The sequence below is a fragment of the Pundamilia nyererei genome, unplaced genomic scaffold (assembly GCF_000239375.1).
Source record: "Pundamilia nyererei isolate P.nyererei 1_Seehausen unplaced genomic scaffold, PunNye1.0 scaffold00008, whole genome shotgun sequence".
In the NCBI taxonomy this organism is placed as follows: domain Eukaryota; kingdom Metazoa; phylum Chordata; class Actinopteri; order Cichliformes; family Cichlidae; genus Pundamilia; species Pundamilia nyererei.
This window is the reverse complement of record NW_005187409.1, coordinates 2,558,418-2,580,924: the sequence shown is the minus strand read 5'-3', so window position 1 is coordinate 2,580,924 and position 22,507 is coordinate 2,558,418. Positions and strand designations below refer to the sequence as shown.

Here is a 22,507-nt window from a genome sequence, read left to right as displayed (position 1 = left end):
AGTCAAACAAAGTCTCCTTGGATGGTCTGGAACACAGAGAAAATGACATATTATGCTAAATAACTCCCTTAAAGCGGTGCTAACAGCACAAACATGGAAAAGTCCAGTTCAATTATTGTAATTAGTTCAGCTTTTTATCGAGGAACCATGACAACCAAACATGTGTTTAATAAAAACGTTATGTAATTGTCAATGTTAGTGCTGATGTAGTGACTTTAAAAGCAAACAAATGAAAATAAATAAATGCAAATAAAATACAAGTGTGAGTATTTTTCCTGTTTCTTAAGGACATGACTTTCAGATGATGTTCATCTGCTGTACATGTTTTTAGATGGTTATATCTTTATTTTTAGGATTGCCACTTTTTCTTTTGTTCTCCACTTATGCAATTTCCTCAAACTTTTTGGCACACATTGCACCGTCTCCTGAGAGATGTCAGTTTTTCAGCTAATAGGTCTTTGGAAATGCACATAAAAGTTGTCTTTTAGGTGTTTTCATGTGTAAATGACTTGTGAAGTAACTTAACTCGCTAATAATGACGATAGAACACCTGCACCAGATTTACATTTAAATTAAAAACATAAAAGTGTATTTGTATTCATCCCAGCTCCACTTCATTAGACTAGCATCACTTGCTAATAGCATTAAGCATGCATGGAAGCATCGGTGATGAGAAAAACTAGTTCAGTTTAGAGTGATCGCCTTCTCTTCTATTTCTAGGCTTTTTTCCCCCAAGTTTAATTTCCAGATAACGTTCTGCTGTGGGATTCTTTTTCTATGAGTATTGTGTTTTCCTCTTTGATGTTTTTCACACAATGTTTGCACATGGAACTACTTTTCAATAAATTTTCCCCAAAGTCCCATTTTTTTACATCTGTCTTCCTGGCTCTACATTTCAGGAGGAAAATTACTCCATAATCACTAACGATGGTCGTTCTGTGTGAGGAAATGGGTAAGGATGTGTACAGCATCACTTTTCCTGTACATAGCAACAATGCACAAGACCAGGAAAGAGGGTGACTTTCCTAAAATACGGCATGTTAGGGTGTTGTTCCTGCTACATTTTTAGTATGAGGGATATTTTGGAAGCACTGGGACGTTGTTAAGCTTTAAATATTAGAAAGAAAAAAGCCCTCTGTTTCCTATTCTCTGAGAAAACCCTTTCTGGGCCATCCATTCTTCATGTCGGGGCATTTAAAGAAGTCACCGATGCCACACAACCACTTCCCCAGTCACTGAGCTCAAGTTCATGGAGTGTGGCTAATCTTATCTGATCAGTTATTAGCAGCATTTTTCATCTTTGTGGCAGAGCTAACAAGCCTTTGAGATCCCTAATTGCTGGGAATGTGCAAATCTCACGTTAAGCATGAAGATGAATGGAAGAAGGTTCACTGAACATAAATCACTCTGCTCTACAGTATGGGAGAAAGTCTTAAGCCTGAGGATTCACAAGGGGTTCTCATGAACCAGGAGTTTTAACAAAAGAAATCACACAGCGTGGGTTGATCTCTCAAGCAACTAGTTTTATTCAATTTAAATCTAAAGAACATTTTGATGCTTGTGCAGAGGCAGCAACCAAAAATGATTTATCGCAGACGGCTTTAACATTGTGTAGAAAATAAGGAAAAGATTACTAGGGAGTGTATTACCGAATGCTTATTTCCGAAACGACAGTAAATTGGGACACTGCTTTTGAAAGAAGCAATGATTAATCACACAGAGTTTTTCTTGTGGAAAGATCCAGGTGCTCATTTTGAAAGAGCTGCAGAAAAACAACTTCATGAACCATTTGAAAAGCAAACACAGCACGCTGGACTCTCGGCCGTCAAAACCAACTCAAATGTATGGCTGAAAAAGCAAAGGGAAGGCGAAACGCTTTTAGTTAAAGAAGAGAGAGCCGTCATTGTCTTTGTTAACAGTGACGGGGTCGCAGGTTAAGAGCCAGACAGAGGCTGAGTGATGGACGAGGTGATATCAGAGCGGGAATGACTCCGCGGAGCCGCACAGTTGAGGGTGTGTGCGTGTGTGTGTGTGTGTGTTTATCTGCGATTGCGTGTCAGTCTTGTTCAACAAAGAGGGGACAAAGCATTTATGAGTCATATCAGAGAACTGGTAAAGATAAAGCCCCACTTAACGAAATATCCCTTCCAGACGCTGCACGGATACACACTCATCCCACAGCCCCCACCAGTTTTAGACAGCTCCATCTTTCTTGGAGTATCAGGGTCATCTGCCAGAAACCTGTAATCAATGGCCCGGCTTACTGTAGGCCTCCAGACAGCATTAATCTGTCATACTAAGTTTACGTCTGCTCAAAATGCCGAATCGTTGCGTTAAGCTTCATCGAAGTGCAGAAATGGGGTCTGTTTTTACGCGTTTGTCTTTTGTCTGTGTTGGGGAGCACAACCACAGTCAGGACAGCAGATCTGACTGCTCAGGCTTAAGTCACAGGCTGCACAGTCTCTCCTCCTCTTCCTCCACTAGACTCCTGAACAACAGAAGCACATAAAAACACAACACACAGGTTATAACTCACAGAAGCAGGAACGGCATTCACTAATTAGTCATATATTGGCAGATCCAGAGTAGAACATTATTTTCTCAGTTACTCAATTAGTTTGGACAAGCCAAGTAAACAGCTCATCACTCATTTAATAACATGCTTAACTTCAATAAAAGCCTAAAAAGAGTTTACACAAATAAGCTAAGGTACTTCTTGTTTAAAATCGAACACCTAGCCATGCAGGCAGACTGTACAAGCGTTTGTGAAAGATCAAGCAGTTCAAATGAGCTCGCTAAACAGGAAGTTCCTTTTGCAACAAGTCAGTTTGTGAAAGTTGTTCCTTTTAGATATTTCATCATCAACTGCAAGTGATTGCAAAGCGGAGGACGTTAGGAAACATAGGCACTCAGACCAAAGTAGCTGACAAGAAAACAGAAGCAGGATCGTCAAGTGCTGAGGGGGCATGATGCACAAACGCCTTCACTGCTCTGCTGACTCAGTAACTGTAGAGCTCCAAACGTCCTCCATCACTAACATCAGCACACAAACCGGGAACTTTGTGTTATGCGTTTCCATGGCTGAGCAGCTGCTGTGGTGATCCAGGACTTTCGCCCATCATTTTTGTTATTCTCATATAACATGACATATTATCATCTTATAAAGCTGCCAGTTCCACAGCTAGCATATAGAGTACCGTCAGAATTTGAAGTCATGGTTTTCTCCACTTGAATGGATTTAATGTGGATTTAAGTTGAACACTGTTTTTCATCTCTGAGGATAATATCGACTGCATTGACTGTATACACAAAAAGGGTGAAGTCAATGTGAGACAGGCAGAAGACAGGAAGACTGTTGGATGAGAGGAAAGTGGTTAGCATGATTAAAAACAGCCTAAGAACCACTAAAGCTCAAGCCTGCCATGAACTGGAAACTGCATTACTGTCTACAGTGATGTGAGTTTTAGATCATCATGAATTGAGAGGGTACAAAACCAGATTGAAGCCCATGCTCCAAAATCAGCATCTTCAAGCTTGACTGAAATTAGCAGCTTCCCACAAAAACTAGCCAAAATCTTTCTGCAGGAAAAAATGTTTTTCCTGCAGAAAGATTTTATGTTTAGACAAGGCAAATTTGGCCACAATGACAAGAGTCGTAGAAGTAAAGGCGAGACTTTCAAATCTAAGACTGCTGTGCCAACTGTCTGGCATGGTGGTGGTAGCATTAAGCTCTGGGGCTGTTTTCAACTTTACTTCAAATTAACAGCCAGACGGTTGACACAGTTGGATGTTCCAAGAGGAAAATGATCCCATTTACACATAAAAAGGTGTTTTAGAGCGGACAGAACAGGCTAATATTAAGCCTCTGCTATGGCCTGCCCAAAGCCTCAGCCTCAACCCTAAAGAAAAAAAAATTTGTGGACTATCCTTAAAAGCCAAGCCTGTGCCAGGACACCAACCAATTTCAATTAACTCTATCAATTCTGCCAAGAAGCTTGCTGATGGCTACAAAAAGTATCTGTTTGAGGAGCAATTTGCTAAGGGACATTTAACCAAATATTAGTGAGCGTGTACGCATATATTTAAGCCTGTATGTATGATTCTGAAAAAAATCCAAAATAAATTCCATTTTAGTCATTGAAGATATATTTTGTACAATCATTCCACCCAAGCAAAGCAACAGTTCATAGAAACAACAGTTCATTAAAAGCCCATTATTGCAATGACAGTCATGGCCATGGACCAGTTCTCTGTAGCACTTTTCTATTGTACATAGGCATTTAAAGCCCTTTATACAACTTTACCCATTCACACAAGCACCTTTTCTATGCTTTTTCTACATAACTCCAACACAGGTGATGAGAGCAGAGAAACTGAAACAAAATAAGAAGCTCAAAAGGGGAAGAGGGGAGTCATTTGATATATCGGTAATATAAAAACGAAACCTCATAGTGAAGTAAATAAAGGATCTTGTTCTTAGATGAGCTACTTGTTGCTGCGTCATGGAGCAGCAGGAGCAGACCACAAAGAACAGTAGAGAGAATTACAGTGTAATATGGATCACATTAGCAGTAAGCAAAAGTAGGGAGCATCTGCCCAAACTGCTCTGAGGTGCTTTTGCAGGCGATAAGCCACCCAGTAACGGCAGCCCGGGGTCATTAGGGTCTTCTTTGCAGACAGTTTGCCACGGCACAGAGAGAATAAACAATCCCCATTTTCATTTCTTATTCATGGCTTTAATCACGGATGACAAAACATATAGTAAATGAAGAAAGGAAGGAAAGAAGTTGGCATCGCCCGTGTGTCTTTGGGACAGTCTGCTGGGTAATGAGAGGGAATTAAAACTGTGGCGAATTTGTAAATGTGTGTACGGAGTGGGTGGGGGGTGAACTGACATTAACAGGCTGGCATGGAGAAGAGCTGGCAGGGGCCCAGCACATAGTGCTGTCAGTGTGAGGTCCTCTTTGCCCATTCTAATGAGGTATTTTGAGGGTCTGAGCTCAGGCCTGCATTGGGGGCCCCCCCTGGGGTCAGATGGTCAGATGCAGTTGGATGGGTGATGGAAGGACCAGGAGGAAGCCTGTGGCAGCGGGAAGGGATGGCTGAAGTGCGTCACTCCACATACCAGGATGGCAGATGGTTAAACAACCTCAATGAACAGAGGGGATGACATGAAACTTCTTCAAGGTCGCGCACAGGAAACCACAGCACATTTCCTGTGAACCCAGTTGGCCCGTGATGTCAGCCTTTTGTGTTCAGGAATATCTTATAATGGAAATCACGGATATCCAGGTGGCACTGTATGAGGCGCTTGACAATACTGGGCTTATACACCGGATCTTGTGGAAACACTCCTTGCATTACTCACAGTAGAGCTTTTAGAAAAAGATTTTGGGATATTGGTGGTTTTCTCATCTTTGAAGAATTCCAAATGGAAACAGAGCTTCGAGCTAATTTCAGTTTAATAAAATCGTCTCATGGCCATTATGTGCTTTGCCCCGAACAGCTCATTTCTCCTGACATGTTTAAATATTATGTGGCACCTTTTTGAGCATTGAGGCGGACATCTGTTTTCATTTTAGCCTCTACCACAGAGATGAGAATCCACTGTATGCCTCAGAGTCTGTAGATATTAACTGCAATCAGATATTACGGCAGCTGACTTTATGACTTCAGCACCTTTAACAGGGGATGACAAACTAATCACTGAAATCAAATGATGCAGTGTTTTTCTTGGAATATTTCTCCAGCAGACACGGCTGTCCTCTTGACTGACAGTCTCACTAACAATTAAATCAAGTCATCCCAAAGTCTTCTCGTGTGTGTGGCATAGTGTGTGTGTGTAAAATTTTATTGGTCTCCCTTAAGAATAACAACCCGCAGCCCTGAAATGAGGATCGTGAAGGCACAGAGGTTTATATTCATGCAAGCTCTTCATTTTAAAATGTGCAAAAGAGGCGTGGATGAGCACTTGTACATTACAGTCCATCATAGTGCTTTAAGTTTTAAGGTTAAATTAAAGTACTGCTATAAAGTCAATATCTGAAATACATGATCTGCAAAACAAAGCAGAATACTGACCTTGTTATGATTGAAAACGCTTAAAATCAATTATGAATTAATTAATCCTCAACTGCAATTCATTACAATTAATAAACTATTAAATTATTCGATTTTACCATAACCATTTGAACCATTTTATCAGTTTTATTATTACATTGGAGTCCAATAATAACTATCAAATATACAATGTAACAAGTTGCTTTTTACGGATACAAAATTGCAACCATTTATATACGACTCCATTATAGACTGTATCCAACATTAGTATATTGTCACGATGTGATGTGGTAGGTTTGTGGATTACTGTTGTAAAACCTTGAGTATTGAAACGAGAGAGTAAATCTGAGCATTATCACTTCATACTAGTAATGGATGCCTAGACTGCATCTATAATTCACCGTAATATAAAATGCGATTACAGTGATCAGAGCTCCGAGCTCAGACATCCAGAGGGAGCTCGGAGCTCTGATCACACCCTACAGCAGATCCAGAAATCTCTGGAGAGATTGTATATCTTGTCTAGACTGGGAGAGCCTTGGGATGCTAGAGAACTGGAATACGCTGCTGAGGAAAGGAACATCTGGAATACCCTTCTGAGGCTGCTACTGTAACCTGACTTACAGTCCTGTGAAAAACAAAGTACACTTCCTAATTCAACAGCACGTAGAACCATGTTATCATTCTCTGAATGTCCCTTTTCTCTTCTTTAAGTTATTGTTTCAGTTCACTGAGATTTGCAGGCATTCGTGTATCCACAGCTCTGTTAAGGTGTTTTTATATGACTTTTTTTTAGCCATTTCAGTCATGGGATCATTGTCCTGTTGCATGACTCAGTTTTAGCCAAGCTTTAGCTGTTAGATGAGCATCGCATGGCCTGACCCTGAGGTCAACCAAAACTTTTAATTTCTAGTTTTTAAGTTCTATCTTCTATTATCACAATGCGAAACTGATTAGATTATCTAATTTTACTTACATTTTGAAACCAGAGTTGTATGTTATTAAGTATAATTAAAAACATCAACCATCTGACCTGTAAGCAGCAATTTCCATGTCTCTGGCCATCTTCTGAGTGAGCAGAAACTTATAGTCTTCACACTGCTCCTTCATCTGTTCTTGGAAATTGGCCTTCTGACACTTCATTTCATCTATAGTCGCCTAATGTCACACACACACCCACACAGAGCAGCAGAGGATGAAGTTGAATGACAGAATATAGGTTTCAACTGCATTAATCATTCCCCTGTTATACCTCTAGATCAGCAATCTCATCCATGTATGCAGCCTTCTTCATTTCAACCTCGTCCTCCAATTCCTCGTTATGCTTCTCGAGCTCAGCAAGCTCCTTTTGTAGCTCTGAAATCTTCAGGAATAAAGAGAAGGAGTTATTCATTGAATATATATCTGCAAAATTGCTTGTATATTGAATTCTTTTGTTACCGATAATGTAATAATCCCATACCACAACATTTTAGTGCCCTCGTGTTCATGTTCAGTTCAAGAACAGCAGCTGAGGAGCACTTCAGTAAGACAACAAAGAGCTTCAACCTTTGGTCAATGGCAACCTTCTTATCAGCCTTAAACTGCGTTTCACATTAAATGAAGACTGCTTTGAGGCCGAGTTACAAACTGAGAAAAACGTGGAGACATGGAAATGTGAAGAAATAGACATGTGGGGCATTTAAGCATTTTTAGAGATACAAATGGAAGGGGATTGTTTCGGCTGTGGTCTCACTTCTGAACTTCAGAAAAATGATCAACAAATGAGGCCAAGAACAAGAGCAGATGTTTGTCGTCAGTTTGTAGTTGTCAGATGGCCAGAAATAGGACTCAGATGAATGCTAATGTTTATCCATTGCTGCTAGATATTTAAAAATAAATCGATAGTTATAAACATGGCAGCCAACACCATAACAAGTTGAATGTTATGCATCAGTTGGATGATATGAGAGCGACCCGCCAGGCCAAGGAGCCACTGGCAAGTAAGGCATTCTCCAAATCATAGCATCTGACCTGGCTTGTTGTTTCATTATGGATAAATGTTTTTATTTTATTCGGGGTTGGGAGGGTCCTTGCTAATGACATTAGGAAACATGAAAACATCAAAACCACTGACAGTTGATGTGAATACTACAATTTTTTCTCTCAACAATGCGATCTTCTCCTGGAAAATGTCCTGTGGATGTTATTTTGAAACCTCGCATCCACCTAAAAATTGCCGCCAACCTTTACACACACAACCCATGTCTCCCATATCACCCCCTGATGGCAGCAACCTCCCTTAGTGGGACATAACGGTCTATTGAACCCCCAAAAATGACAGAGAGCCAGGGACCTTTCCATGGCCTCCAAACTCCCTAGATCAAAATCTGGACCTGTGTTTATGCCCTGACCAATCAGAGCTGCTTTGGTGCTATGAGTCGAACCTACACAACATTATATGTAGTGGCCGATCAGTGTATATTAGATTGTCATGACATATTGAACAGACATTCATTGATTCCAGATGGTGACTTCTGCAGAATTTGGTGATCCCCTGACAATTCTTCTAGCACCACTACAAAGTTGACGTTTTTAAGAGGAAATATCTGAGGATTTATTGGATAGACTGCCATGAAATTTGGTTCACACAATTATGACCCCCCCTCAGGAGGAATTATGATTACTTCCTTAGCCTCCTGACTTGACATTAACTGGGCAAAATTTTGTATTTTAGTTAACAACTACATACCTCTGATTTAAAGCTACTCCCATCAGTCCCAGTGGCACTTTTTCATCATTACTAACTGAAAACATGGATTTAAACTGAGCTCTAACTACAACTGAAGTATGCAAATTGACCCAGCAAACACAGACAGAACAGGTTACTTTACTTTCACCACAAACTAACTGAGGAGCATCCCTTCCCCCGCCGTGAGTAATTACAGCAATCACTGAAGTTCAACAATTAGCTGTCACAGCCAGATGGGGATCCAGGCAGTCCTGCTCGTCTTTCAGCCAGATCATGTGACCAGAAGACGACCCGATTACTACTCACAGGCTGATGGAGACTTCCCAAACTGTGTGACTCACTTACTCTCCTTGGCATGATAAGTGGAGCCTGGCCTTGTATGTATACGCGAGCGGTGGCGGATAAACCCATCAGAGCCTGTTCTATTATATACATTTGTGTGTCAGGCCTGATTTCACTGCAATCGGTTTGTTTGGCCATGTTGTCTCTCAGTGAGAAACCAGACCCGAGGCATCCATCACAGACGAAGAGGAAACAGAGCAGATCAGGCCGTGCTGTCCATCCGTCAGCCTGGACAGAGCAAAAAGTGAGGCTGAATATTAAAGAAAAGTAGATGATGTTGGGAGACTTGTGCTGAGGTTACAGAGGCTTGATGTTTATTTAAAGAGCTGAAAGGTAGAGCCACACTAATGAGAACCAAACCACCATGTTTGCTACAGATGTGGTTGGGTGCCAGCTGTGGTCAGACCACTGACGGATGCTAATAAGACCAGGGTGGACTATAAGAAGTGTTTTTACCTGAGTCACCATTTCCTGGTTTGTCTTTTCATTCACGTCTCACTTTGTTGTCTGTTTCCTTCAAAGTCTCTTTGCTCCCTTGGCACCTTTTAATTTTTTTTTTGCTAGCAGGATGACAAATTAAGGTTCATTTCCTTTCCGCTCAGTGTGTGTGTGAGAAGTATAAAGACGCCTATGACACTGCAGGCGCTCTGAAAGACTGTACTTAATATAACTGAGGACACAGAGAGCAATAAATCCTGTGTGAGCTGCAGTCGAGCTCTTCACATCTCCTGCTGAAAACGTCCGCAGAGTAAACACTCTGGTCAGCAGGATCTCCCACACTGTTGCTCTGCTGTCACTCAGCCGCTCTCAACTCCCTTTGCCTGCTGTGGGAAACCATCCATTTTCACCATTACATCTGATTTAGGAGCTGATGACCGACACAGAGCCAGCTGATAGATGTTAAAACCCTTTCCTTTTTCAGTAAAGAGGTTGAAAATGTATTATGGGAAGATCACTATCAGCAGGCAGTAACTAAAGGACCTAAATGATGTGTAAAGCTCTGATCACCTCAAAAACAATATTCTCTCATTCGGCTGTTGCAATCAGCAGCCCTGCAGAGCGTTTTGATTTTATATTTCTCACAGGTGTGGAGGCAGAAGTCAAGTGAGTGTTGATTGTGGAGCTCAAAACATAAAAAAAAACAAAAAATAATAATTTTCATGCCAAGAGTTACATTAGAAAATTTTATCACTCGCATAGAGTCACGAAGAAAGAGAAAAGTTTTTGCAGGACTCTTTCACAGTACTGTTCAGTACATCTTTAGTGCTTCCATATCAGGAGGGTAAGTAGTAGCCAGGTGCGGCTAATCATATATTATTTAAATTACTGATCGTCACCAAATGTGACCACCTCTATAAAGCAAAAGTTGTGCAGTTTCCTGGTCTGGAGACAAACGTTGTGTTAACACAACCCTGGAATGTTCCCAGCAAATTCACCTCAAAGTCAGACTGTGAAATGCTCAAAGAAACTTCAAAAAGAAAGCCTGTTCACTCTGAAACAACATGGCAGCACAGTTTAGATTTGCAAAGATTCGTCTAAGCAAACCACAGATCTACTGAAAAAATGGACAGACAAAACCAAAGTGGAAATCTCCGAGGATAACCCACAGTTCCATATTTCACCTGAAACCAAACACGGCCTATCAGATGTCACTCTGAGAGGTGATCATTGGGGTTTTTTCTTCATCCACGTTGCGAGGACAACGTTCCTACAGCTCAAGCTTGGCTGAAACTATGTCACGCAACAGGACAATGATCCCAATCACACCAGCAAATCTACAACAGAGCTACACAGTTAAACTTCAACCCAATTAAAATGCTGTGGTGGGACCTAAAAAAAGCTGTACATAAACTAATTCATGCACATCTCAATAAACCAAAGCAACCCTGAGGAGTTCCTCCACGGCAATGACGATGACACTGATATAGTCATTTAAAAAACAGTTACTTTTAGTCCACGTTGCTAAAGGTGGTTTGCAAATGTTGAACTTGGTACTTACTGTTTCACATGTTTTTGATATGAAAGCAGATCAGAGGTATATGTATAAAAAGGATAGAATTGACCCCGTTTGCCATTGGCGTGTGTTGTGTCTGGTATGATTTCAGCCGGGAAAATATTAAACATGTCATATCTGCTCTCCTCACACTTGTTTACTTATGAAAAGAAGCAGGGGGATGATTCTTGTTACACTTACTTGTAGAACTTACTGTATGATGCTGGATGGTTTCCCTAACATGAGTTGTTTCAGGCCATGTCTTAGTGGCAAACAAAAGCATATGTTGAAGAACAATTCACTGCGTTATTTAATATATAACTCATTCATAAAGAATGTTAATCATAGTCTGGTTTCCAAATATATGTGGCCAAAACAAAGATATGAAACATAACAATCACATAATGTTATGCTCTCTTACACTATAAACTGTAAATGATCTTTTGGCTTTAGTTGTGACTGTTTGTTCCAGATATAAGTTGCTGTAGGCGTACATAAAATGGGTAAATCTTTTTTTTTTCCTTTTTTGGATCAACTAGCTTCCTTTTCGTGCAAGAAGTTCGGAAGAAGTTAAAAGCTTGGCAAATGCAACCAAAACACCCTGCCCTGATGTAAAGCTCAAGTTTACTCCAAACAAACTATGCTAAGCGTATGTGCTTTGTGTAATTTGGCTCAACTAACTCTTTAAAGAAAGGGCAGGGGGAGAACACTCACCAGCATCTTTATCTCACCGACGTCCTTTATCTTTGTCAAGTCTTTGACCGTTGACCCTCCAGTTCCTCCCACTTCCACTTCCTTTCCGTCACCACTGTGGACCACAGCAGAGGAGGCTGCACCGCACTCATACTGAAGAGACACAAGATGAGAAGTCAGTGCTGCTGGGATCTTTTTGAGTAATTAAGTGCACTTTGGCAGGGGAGCAATCAGAGTCTCTCATACTAGCTCTCCTTGCATACACCAGTTTCATGATTAGCCAAATCATGAGGGCGCACAGGTGTGTAGGAGTCCGCCAGCAATCACCATTACTGCTCACAACCAATAGCAATCGTTTTAGCATCGAGACAATTGCGTCTCGTAATCGAGGCCAGGCACAGACAGGACGGTGTCCAGCTGGCAAGGCAAGAGCCTGAGTGGGAGGGAGAGAGTAAATAGATGGCGTTTTAAAGAACAAGAAACACACGTAGACAGGCAGATATCCCTTAGTCATGTCTCCATATTAAATGCACACAAACACCAGTGTCCACTTCAGTGCAGCTAAGGAGCCTGGGAAGGCGGCCTGCAGTCTGATTGCAGCCCTGACCTCTGAACCAGGCAGACATCCTCACCTCAGAGAGGGTCAGACCCACCGGAGCTACAGTCTGACCCCAGTGCAGGACCTCGGTGCTGCAAGACACACACACACACACACACACACACACACACACACACACACACACACACACACACACACACACAGGTGGACAAAGACATTCTGTTCGGGTCCAGAACAGCACCTCTGATTTCCAAGTTCTTCCCCAATGTTGTGTTAAGAGGTAAAGAAAACAAGTGGGAGCCTCGTTGTGTGATTTGTGAAAGCTGAGAGGGACAGAGGGAGGGTGGTGCGGTGAGAATATTGGAGTTAATCGTAAAGAGGATGAGGAACTGGTCACTGGAGAGAGTGTCAAAAGTGAAAGTACTCGGATCTCTTATTTAAATAGAAGCAGTTCAAGAATAATGAAATAACCCACAGGAAGTGAACGACCTGCACCAATATATAAACCGCAGAAGGTACTTAGAAGTATTAAAAAACAACCCAGTAACACAACCTTATTGTTCACATTGCTCCGTTCCATGGCATGGTCCGGCCAATACACGCAGTGAGATTGTAACACATTACTTTATCCTGTCACGAAATCACTCAGCACAGGTTGGCTGGCGAGCTGGAGAGAATATCATCAAGTGAAATTAAAACCACACAAGATCGATTTCTGTTGGAAGCGTTTGTGCCCCGTTTAGGATGCATGGCCAAAAAATAAAAAAATAATGACAACTGTTTAGTTTTCTGAGATCATGAGATCATAAAACGCTCAAGCAGCTGTGATGTGTGTTTCCATGTGTGCTCACCGGTGGCTCTGCAAACCTTTTGTGGCATATCCCAGATATGAAGAAAAAAGGGCTTGTTCCCATTCCCTCGACAAGTTTTAGAGGAACAAGGTTTAACTTTTGTGAAACTCGGTCAACACGATGGCATTAACAAACTCATTTATTATGTTTTTAGTTCATTCAACAAATCTTGCTTTTGTAGTACAGCCTCAAAATGTAGTGACTGTATGACCCACAGTTTGAGAGCCACTGAAAGATCGCAACCGATGTCTGTCTGAATCCAGCCTGTGAAGCCATGAATGCTTATTTATCATATTTTCAGAATAGCTGGAGAATTAGCAGCTGTTAACAGTGGTGTACATACGTTATTTTCTTGTTTGTTTGTTATTATATGGCTCAGTAATGTATTGAATACATGTTTTTCCCTGTAAACCACCATTATGTTCATTTCTGACTCCATGTTTTCATTTTGGGGCTCTACACATGATTCACAGTTAATAACTGGGCCTTAGCGCAGGCCCTCGGATCGTCCGGTGCATGGTATTGGTGTGGTTCTCTGTGGGTTTTGTGTGTTATGTACTCTGTGTTGTACCTGGAGTGTCTCAGCCAGTTGGCAGTAGTACTTTTTTACATCCAAAGCCGGAGCAATGTCAGGGCTGCCAAATTTAATCACTGCTGCCCGGGTGATCCCTTCGTTGGGCTCCAGCATATCCTCCACTGTCTGCTCATACACGAAACACATACAAATACACAAGAATGTAACAACACACATTTATTTATTACACTGTTCTTAATGTCAGTTGTAATAGACTTGCACTTTACTTTACTTCTTTATAATTCAGCTCCTAATATTTCCTAATACATCCACAATCATCATCTATGACTTTTCTCTTTCTTTGTCTGGCTGCTATATTTTTCCCACATCCTTCTCCCAGCATCCCCAGTATCTCTTCTTCATACGTGTCCAAATCAACTCTGTCTCAACTTTTGTCCTTTGACTGAGAGGTGGTCTGAGCTTTTAGGATATCTAAGATGAAACATGAACAAGCACAGGTTTTATATCGATCATGCAAAGGACAAAGAAGCAGCCTCATCTAACTTCACAATGATTTTGAGGTATGACAGGTCATTTTGGGAGGTAGTTGTATGAAATTTAGACTACTGCAACATTACACTTAGATCTATTTGTTCTTAGTGAACGCAATATTAATGAACATTGTGTACAAATACATATTTTCTAAAACATTTTTTAAGCAAGGAAAATTTCAACTAATTCAAACTTCTGGAAAAAACGAACCAAAACAACAGTGGTGGCAACAAGCTTCCATAAACCCTTTGATATTAAGCATCTTATTTGCAGGAGTGCCCTGGTAATAAGTAATAACTTAACATGTTGTTCCAGTGGCAAGAGAAATCAGATCTCAAAGAAAATCCACACAAGGGTGCGGAGAACATGTGAACTGAGCTTCCCGAGGTTTGAACAGGGGCGCTACAAAGAGGGGGCCAGAGGGGGCACTGGCCACCCCCCAAAATTTGTTGACCCCACCTGGCAAGACTGTCCTATGTTGGTAATAATTGTAATAAATGTGAACACGAGAGAGGATGAATCATTAAAGTATGGTTGGGCCTTAAAGTCAAGCAGTTAAAAGTCAAGTTAAAAAAGATGATCATGGATTTCAAACTCTTACTTGGTTCTCATATTTACTTTCAGTGATATCAACTTTAATAACAGGAAATCAACTAGACATGTAATTCTTTTCTTTCTCTCTTCTTTGCCATATTTTTCAAGTAACCTGTTTGAAAACAGCATAATAAAACTGGAAATTCTGGTTTTGCTGTGCCACCCCAGTGTTTTCAGTGACCCCCATATGACCACCAACATGGGAAAATTCCAGAGGAGTCCTGGGCTTGAACCCAAGTGTAATATTTTATCCCATCTGTAAGATCACATAGTCACAGCACAATGTACTGCAGTGTATTTTTCTGCGTTGGATTAATTTTCTGCTAGAAAATAAACATTTTTCACTAAATCCTGTTTTAAAACAGGTGTGCTGCTATAAATGTGTTTGTTATAATTTTGCAGATCATCAGTTTACATATTTTATGTGTTTAAACCAGGGGTGTGCATGCAATTATTTTTCCCAACGGAGCCACGTGAGAAAGTAGGATTATTATGGAAGTGAACGCAAATAAGCTGAACTTATATCAGTTTCATCTCTCTATAAGCTTATTGATGGGGCTCTTCTCAACAGCCCCAGCAGTAGAGAGCTACTATCTCTGTCTAAAAGTAAGTCCCTGTCATTGTCCATTTACCTGTATGACTGATTTAATGTGGTTTGGTTCTATAAGACCCTGCAAAACCAAAGTGTTCTTGCAAGAAGTGCACACTAGGGCAGACACCTAATTTTATATAGAAACATGTTAAAAGTCTAAAATGATTAGAAATACAGGAGTAATGTGATTACTTGTATAGCTGGATGGTCAATATGACCTTATGTTTGCTACAATTACACCTAACCACCAATGCTCTGACTTCTTGCATTACATTTTAAAATTGAGCCTTGTCTTTATTGATGAAAATGTGTCAGCATTATTAATTAGTACACATATGTATGTTTATTATATCCATAGATGCCTAGTGTATTTCAGATATAGCTCACCCCTACAACAGTAAAAAAAAAAAGAAACTGAGGAACAAGTGTGTTGTGCAGTAAAAGTATACTCAGGTAAATTTTCTGTCTGCTACAAACACACAGAGACCAAAGGCCTCAACATGCATGTCTGCAGCCTCACATCAGTTACAAAGAAAATGAACTGCTACAGAGCTGCAGTGGCAGACTAACATTTTTCTCCTCTTCCCTGCACCTACATAACGACATGGCTGCCGATTTGTCAGGGGAATGTGGGGTATCTGGAAGTGCCGATAATAACAACAGTTAATAAAACAAAGGGAACTTCTGTTTTCATTTGGTATTCAGCCGCATTTCCCGGACGGGGAGTTATCGAGCGGGTCCCAGAGGGAGTGTGTTAAATGCTGCGCGGTCCGGCTTTGCAGAGGAAAAACACAGAGTGATGGAGCTGCTTCTGCTTCAGCTGCCTCTCTCTCTCTGCCTGCAGCCTCTAGATCTGATACCGGGGTGCGCCTGTCATCTCCTGGTGAGGTGGAGAAAATTGTAGAAGGTGCAGAGGGCTGGGGGTGTGTGTGGATATGTACAGAATATGGCTGCAAGCATGTGCTTTTTTTAAAGGAGTAGTTGAAAAATTTGTTTGAGTGCAGAGAAGCTACTTAATACATTTTATTTTGTGGGGCATGTTCAAGAGTTAGAAGATAAAATGACAATCTGATACTAGCACAAAATCCTTTATAAACCAGTGAATTCTTACACTGATGTTTCAGCAAGTGAGCTTCGGCAGAAAGCAGATTTTGTCAGCTTCAATCTCCTGTTTCCACTTGTTATGCTTAACAACCACAGAGTTGGTTGTTCTTTCATATTTACCATGCAGATATGAAAATATGGGCATATTTTTTATTATTCTCAGATCTGACCTCGACCTGATTGAAATGCTATGGTGAAACCTTTGCAGTTTTATAAAGAAGAGTGGGCCAAAATTCCTCCACAACGATGTGAGAAACTGATAAAATCACACAGAAAACAATTACTTTAAGTTGTTGTTGCTAAAGCTCGTGAAGCGCTAAGTGTACTCGGTTCTACACAGGACTCCAGTAAAAACTCTCTTTTTCACATGACTGTTTTTGGACAATAACATGCTTTTTTGTGATTTTATATTTGTGTATTAAATTGGTTGTAATTCATCAAAAGTTTTTGCAATATTTTGGTTTTAACTGAAAGTCTGCAATTCAATCACATCCTGTTTGTTTGCTGTAAGATGCCCAGGACAGTGGGAAGGTGTTCCTGCATCTTCGATCAATGAGGAATCTGCAGGTTGGTGCCTATTACTGTTTTTATCTCACAGAGACTTTTTACCTCGATAAATAAACTAAATATAAAAGTTACTCTGCCAAACACTGACTGCAGCTTTTGCCTTGAGACAGAAATGTTCGATCTGCCTCAAAAATGAATTTATACCATTCAGGAGAGGGATGTTTTTGATACATTACAGGTCAAGAAGTAAACAGCTTAAACACAGACAATCAATTTTTGGCACATTCACATATCAATTAACACATTCCTGTGATCTGTTCATGGTGCAGATGCAAAGTGGCAGTCGGTGCTCTACAGAAAATTTTAATCTTACATGTGACTCATTTTAAAGTTTTTAAATCAGGTATATGATCTATGTGTTCTTGCATTATGTTTTTGGAAAATATTTTTGCAAAACACTCAATTTATGCTGTTCAAACTTTGCATGAGGATACTGTGGATCTACTAACAGTTTAGTGCATGCTATACCGATTAGTTTACAGTAACTGATGCCATGTTGGACTCATACAGAGCAGGCTGTGGTGTTCATGGACAATGTGAAGTTACATCAAAGATAGCAAACATCAAGTTATATTTAAAGGCAATTCAGCATTTATATTTAAATGCTGATCGGATTCAGTCACTGAATTATAACTTTTATACTAGGTTTATAATGTCCATGTGTTGGAAAATGAGGAATATAGTTCATGAAATATCTGCTTATATCTTGTTGAATTCAGCTGGGTAAATCGACAAAAAACAGCGAGTACCAGAGTAGCAGATGATCACTTGATGACTTATTTCAAGTAATTGTTTTCAACAGCCCATCTTTAAGTTCTACCACCACTTAAACAAATCCCACTTTAACCCCTGAGGTAAAATTTAAAAGTGTAACAGTCCAAAAACACCTTCCTTCCCATTAAAAGACTAGTAACGACTGCATTTAGTACAAAGCCCTTAAAAAAAGTAATTTTATGAATCTGGAATTGAATGCTCTGCTCATATTTTTCTGTTGTTGTGGCCGTTTCTGGTTACAACTCTTCAGCAAGGTGACCAAGGTCGCGAGAGCTGCGTTTGTCAACACAGATCTGGGCATTCCTCCAACACTCCTGTCTGACCTAAGTGCTACGTTTTGAGCCATTTCTGTGACTATAAACTGTTCCTGTTTCATCAGCCTGCAGCTACAAACTCCCTTTCTCTCACCGTCCTGTGCAGGGTCTCCATGCTGGCCAGCTGCTCCTCGTAGATAGTCACTTGCTCCCTCAGAGCCAAACACTCTGCTGTCACAGCATCCACTTCCTGTTAAAAGAAAGTAAAGTTAACAGAGAAGTTGAACTTAATTTCTGGAAGTGTCTGAGGAGTGCTCTGCAGTTTGCAAACTAAATCAAACCACAGGTGGAAAAAACAAAGTTGTTTCCACCCTGAAGACCAATTTTGAGAACAATCAGCACCAGCCACTCTGTCACTGAACAGCAACTACACGCCGCAATGCAGAGGAAAAGGGAGGAGGAGGAGGAAGATGAGAAGGAGGCTAACTAGACACAAAAGCCTTGTCACCCAATCTATTTGCCGGCAGGGGTTCTGAATTCGTCTACTCTTTTTAAAGAACTGGATTAATTGGTGTTGAATGCAATTACTGTTTGTGCCTGCTTTTACATTTAGGTACAGGAAGAAAGAGTTTGGTGGTAAAGTTGTGGATTCCTGCTGTGAGGGTGGCAGGGTCAGTGATGTACTGCAGCAGATTAAACAGACTGGCTGCTGCTGCTGAACTCTCTGAGCTGGAGAAAAACCTGTTGTAGTTTGTGTAGTTGCTCCATAGTTTTCACACACAGTCACAGATTTCTTTTACTCAAGTTGCCATTTCCAGCTCCATAGTTTAATTCTAGGGTAGCTTTGCATGATTCACTGTTCAAAATAAGCCGTTTCTGTTTATGTAGCAATTTTAGCTCCAACTGACTTTCTCAACCTGAAAATACTGTACAACAGACAATAAGGAAAAGCATGTTGGGTCAAATTTAAGTGTCTTACACATGTTTGTTGACATGATAGCGTCACACAGCTGTTGCAAATTTGTCAGCTTTACTGGATTGGATTGAGATCTGGGAATATGTAGACCATTTAAGTACAATGGATTCATTAACATGTTTAAGAAGCCAGTTATTGATGGGTTGAGCTTTGTGACATGGTTAGTTATCAAACACAAAACTCATGTAGCATTTCAAAGATGCTCACGTTAAAATATTCCCTACACCATCACCAACAGGATGGGTCCACACTTTCATTTGGTTTACAACAAATCAGACCCTACGATCCAAAAGTTGGAGCAGAACTTGAGACTCATCGGACCAGGGAAAGTTTTCCAACCTTATATAGCCCAATTTTGGTGAGCCTGTGTGAATTGTAGCCTCCATATCCTGTTTTAGCTGACAGGAGTGATACCCAGTGTGCTTTTCTTCTGCTGTTGCCCATCTGCTTCACGATTTGATGTGTTGTGCCTTCAGAGATGCTTTTCTGTATACCTTGCTTTTAACCAGTGGTTATTTGAGTTACTGCTGCATTCCTGCTACCCCAAAGCATCTAGGCCAGTCCCTTCAGATCTCTGATGTCAACAAGGCATTTTCTCCCAGAGAAACGCTGCTCATTGGATATATTTTTTTGTACTACTCTCTGTAAACCCTAAGCATGGTTCCTAGATCAGACGAGGCCATCTGACACCAACAACCAGGAAAAATTCAGTCATTTAAATTTGATTCCCGTTTCCCATTTGAACTGCAGAAGAGTTGGAGCTTTAAGTCTTCACCGTGAGTGGTGCCTTGTCACATGTATTATTGTTGACATGTTTAATGTAAAAATATTGATTAGTGCTCTCCATTTATCTGTTTATTTTTATCCCAATGAGGATTAAAACCAGCTGAAATTCTGACCAAAAGAAAGTCTTCTAATGTAATTCTGACCTTGTTTTTACCTTTAAATGAATCTAAACTCCATATATGCTAAATTAATTCATCCACTCAGACTCACTCTGTTTTTCTGTAGCCACAGAAAATCAAAATGAGGAGGTGAAACGTGCAATCCTTGATGATGGAGTAGGATAGAAACCACACAAAAGCCAGCGGTATGCTCTAAAACAAACCAAATGTGGCTTTTTGACGTTATGCTGACAAAGATGCAGCTTGTTGTGGGCCGATCTGTGTAGTATTCACTCTTCTCCTCCGCATCTCTGATCTTCCTCTACCTCCCTGCCGATTTCCCACCAAGTCTTGTCACCCTGCAGCTGCTTCCAATTCAGAACTGCAGGACAGAGCTAGCAGGAACATTACGGCACCATATCACAGCCTGCGTTACATCTGCGAGGCACAAATGAAAGCCTCCTTCGCATCTGGCCTGGTTCTGGAAAGGAAACGATGGGCTCTGGCATGTGGGAGGGAAGAAAAGTCTGGTGGCTCAGGTTGCAGTGGGCCACCAGCCCAGACTGTGTGACTGCTGGTGATCAAAACCCACTGGGCAGCACTACAGAGGAGCAGCTGTGCCAGGTGTCAGCTGGATGGAGTGGGAAGTGAAGATGCTTGACAGCCCTGCCATCTAGTGCTCAAAGTATATTATCGCAACACGGTCAGATCAGAGAGAAAACGCTAAGGTTCATACTCAAGTTTTAAGTAAGTGATTTAATACTAATATATTTAAGTAGACACAGCCACCAAACTTATTTAAAGGGCAGTTTTATACATTATAAACTTTACTGCTTGAGGTTTCACATTTGCAAAATGTAATTTTAGTATACACTGGCCTCTGTTTTATGAGTTTTGATCAACAGTAGTAAATTCAGTTAAGAGTTGAGCTCTAACTAAATAATTTTACTTCAAGTGAAATTGTAGCCTTGACAGACTAGATGACACGACCCTGTGGGGAATCCTGACGTTTGTGTTTGGGCCCATGATCACCATCCATCCTTTTTTTTTTGCGTCTCGCGTGGTCGGTGAAATGGGGGCAGCAGTCAAAGCAGAGGCCAGCTCTTCTTGGGGGACACCGACGCATCAAGCTACGAAACGTGATCTCTCCGGTGTGTCCTGGGTCTTCCTCAGGGTCTCCTCCTCATCTAGGAGGCCTCTTGGTCTGATGCTCAATCCCCAGCTGACTCCCTTCGATCATCAAGCATCCATTAATATAACCACTCAAATAAGGATGTTATTATTTGAGTGGTTATATTAATGGATGGTTGACTCTGATGTGACCCTGAATTTTACTACGCTTGTGCTCTCTTAGCTTTTTGGAACTGAACCTACTGTTATAACCAAATCTTCAAATAAATTTATAGTCCTTAAAAAAGAAAAAAAAGCTCAAATTATTCTTTATTTGTCGAGCAGAGTAGAGTTCCCTCCTGACCATTTTTCTGAAGCAGCAATGGGATTTCCATGCATACCAACAGAATACTTGCCAAATACAATTACCTCAGCCACATCTTGTTGTTCCTGCCGGAAGAAGATCCTCTGCTGCGACGCCTTCTCATAGTCTTTCTTCAGGAGCTTGAGCTCTTTCTGCAGCTCCTGTGTGTCTTTCAGAATCTCATCCTGTGGTGAGAAACAGCCAGACACTGATGGATCTTGACAAGGTTGTAAATCAGACCTGCCCACAATTATGCAAAGTGTGATCCGGCTGATGTCATGACGTGAGACGTGCTTGCGGACTGATATGAGAAAACCTCATTTAGGCATGCCATCGCACGGAGAGATATGCAGCAGACACACCCAACAGCACCTACCCTCTGCTTGCCCAGTCTTTCCACCACAGCGTCCAGGCTGTGGTCGGGCACCGCCACAGTGGAAGTGATGCTGGAAGAGGCCTGGCGATTGTTCAGCTCTTCCTCCAACTCAGTGATCTGACATTCAAGAGACTCATTGTCGTCCTCAAAACAACGGGCCTAAATAGGTTTAAATAGAGTGAGGTATACACAGAAGAAACCAGCAGAGAGGCAGCAGTTACAGTGTTTGTCCTCACCAGCTCAATCAGCCTGACCAGGCGGTCATTGAGGGCAGCAATGACGGTGCGGTCCTGGACAAACTGGTCCAGACCTTCTTTGTTCTGAGCCCTGGCAGCTGCAAAGTCTAACTTATCACAGTCGCACTCATCAACAGCAGCAGCCCTGAGAAAAGGCACAAAGCACCAAAGACTCGACTCAATATTTTTAAAGGTTTTAGAGAAATAAACTAAACACATACAGAGAGGCTTCATCAAGTTTATCCCTGCTTATTTTCTTCCATTTCATTTTATTTTGTAAGGCTGAAATGTTGCTAATTTTGTGATTTTTGGTTCTCTTTTGTTGGTGTTTCTTTCATTTTTCTGTGCTGTATGTAATGTCATGTATTGCTCTCACTTCAT

The 22,507-nt window shown here is 41.0% G+C and overlaps 1 protein-coding gene across 1 annotated transcript; it reads right to left on the bottom strand.

Annotated features, from left to right (window-relative positions):
- Positions 1-1,816: 1,816 nt before the first annotated feature.
- On the bottom strand, positions 1,817-22,507 carry vimr2 (vimentin-related 2). The gene is made up of 10 exons (XM_005723203.1): positions 22,503-22,507; positions 22,127-22,271; positions 21,891-22,049; positions 21,580-21,699; positions 18,335-18,430; positions 13,801-13,929; positions 11,841-11,972; positions 7,313-7,423; positions 7,094-7,218; positions 1,817-2,488 (listed from the first exon to the last, which is right to left on the bottom strand). Exons 1-10 carry the CDS (start codon positions 22,505-22,507, stop codon positions 2,446-2,448), a joined length of 1,065 nt encoding a protein of 354 aa, XP_005723260.1. The 3' UTR covers positions 1,817-2,445.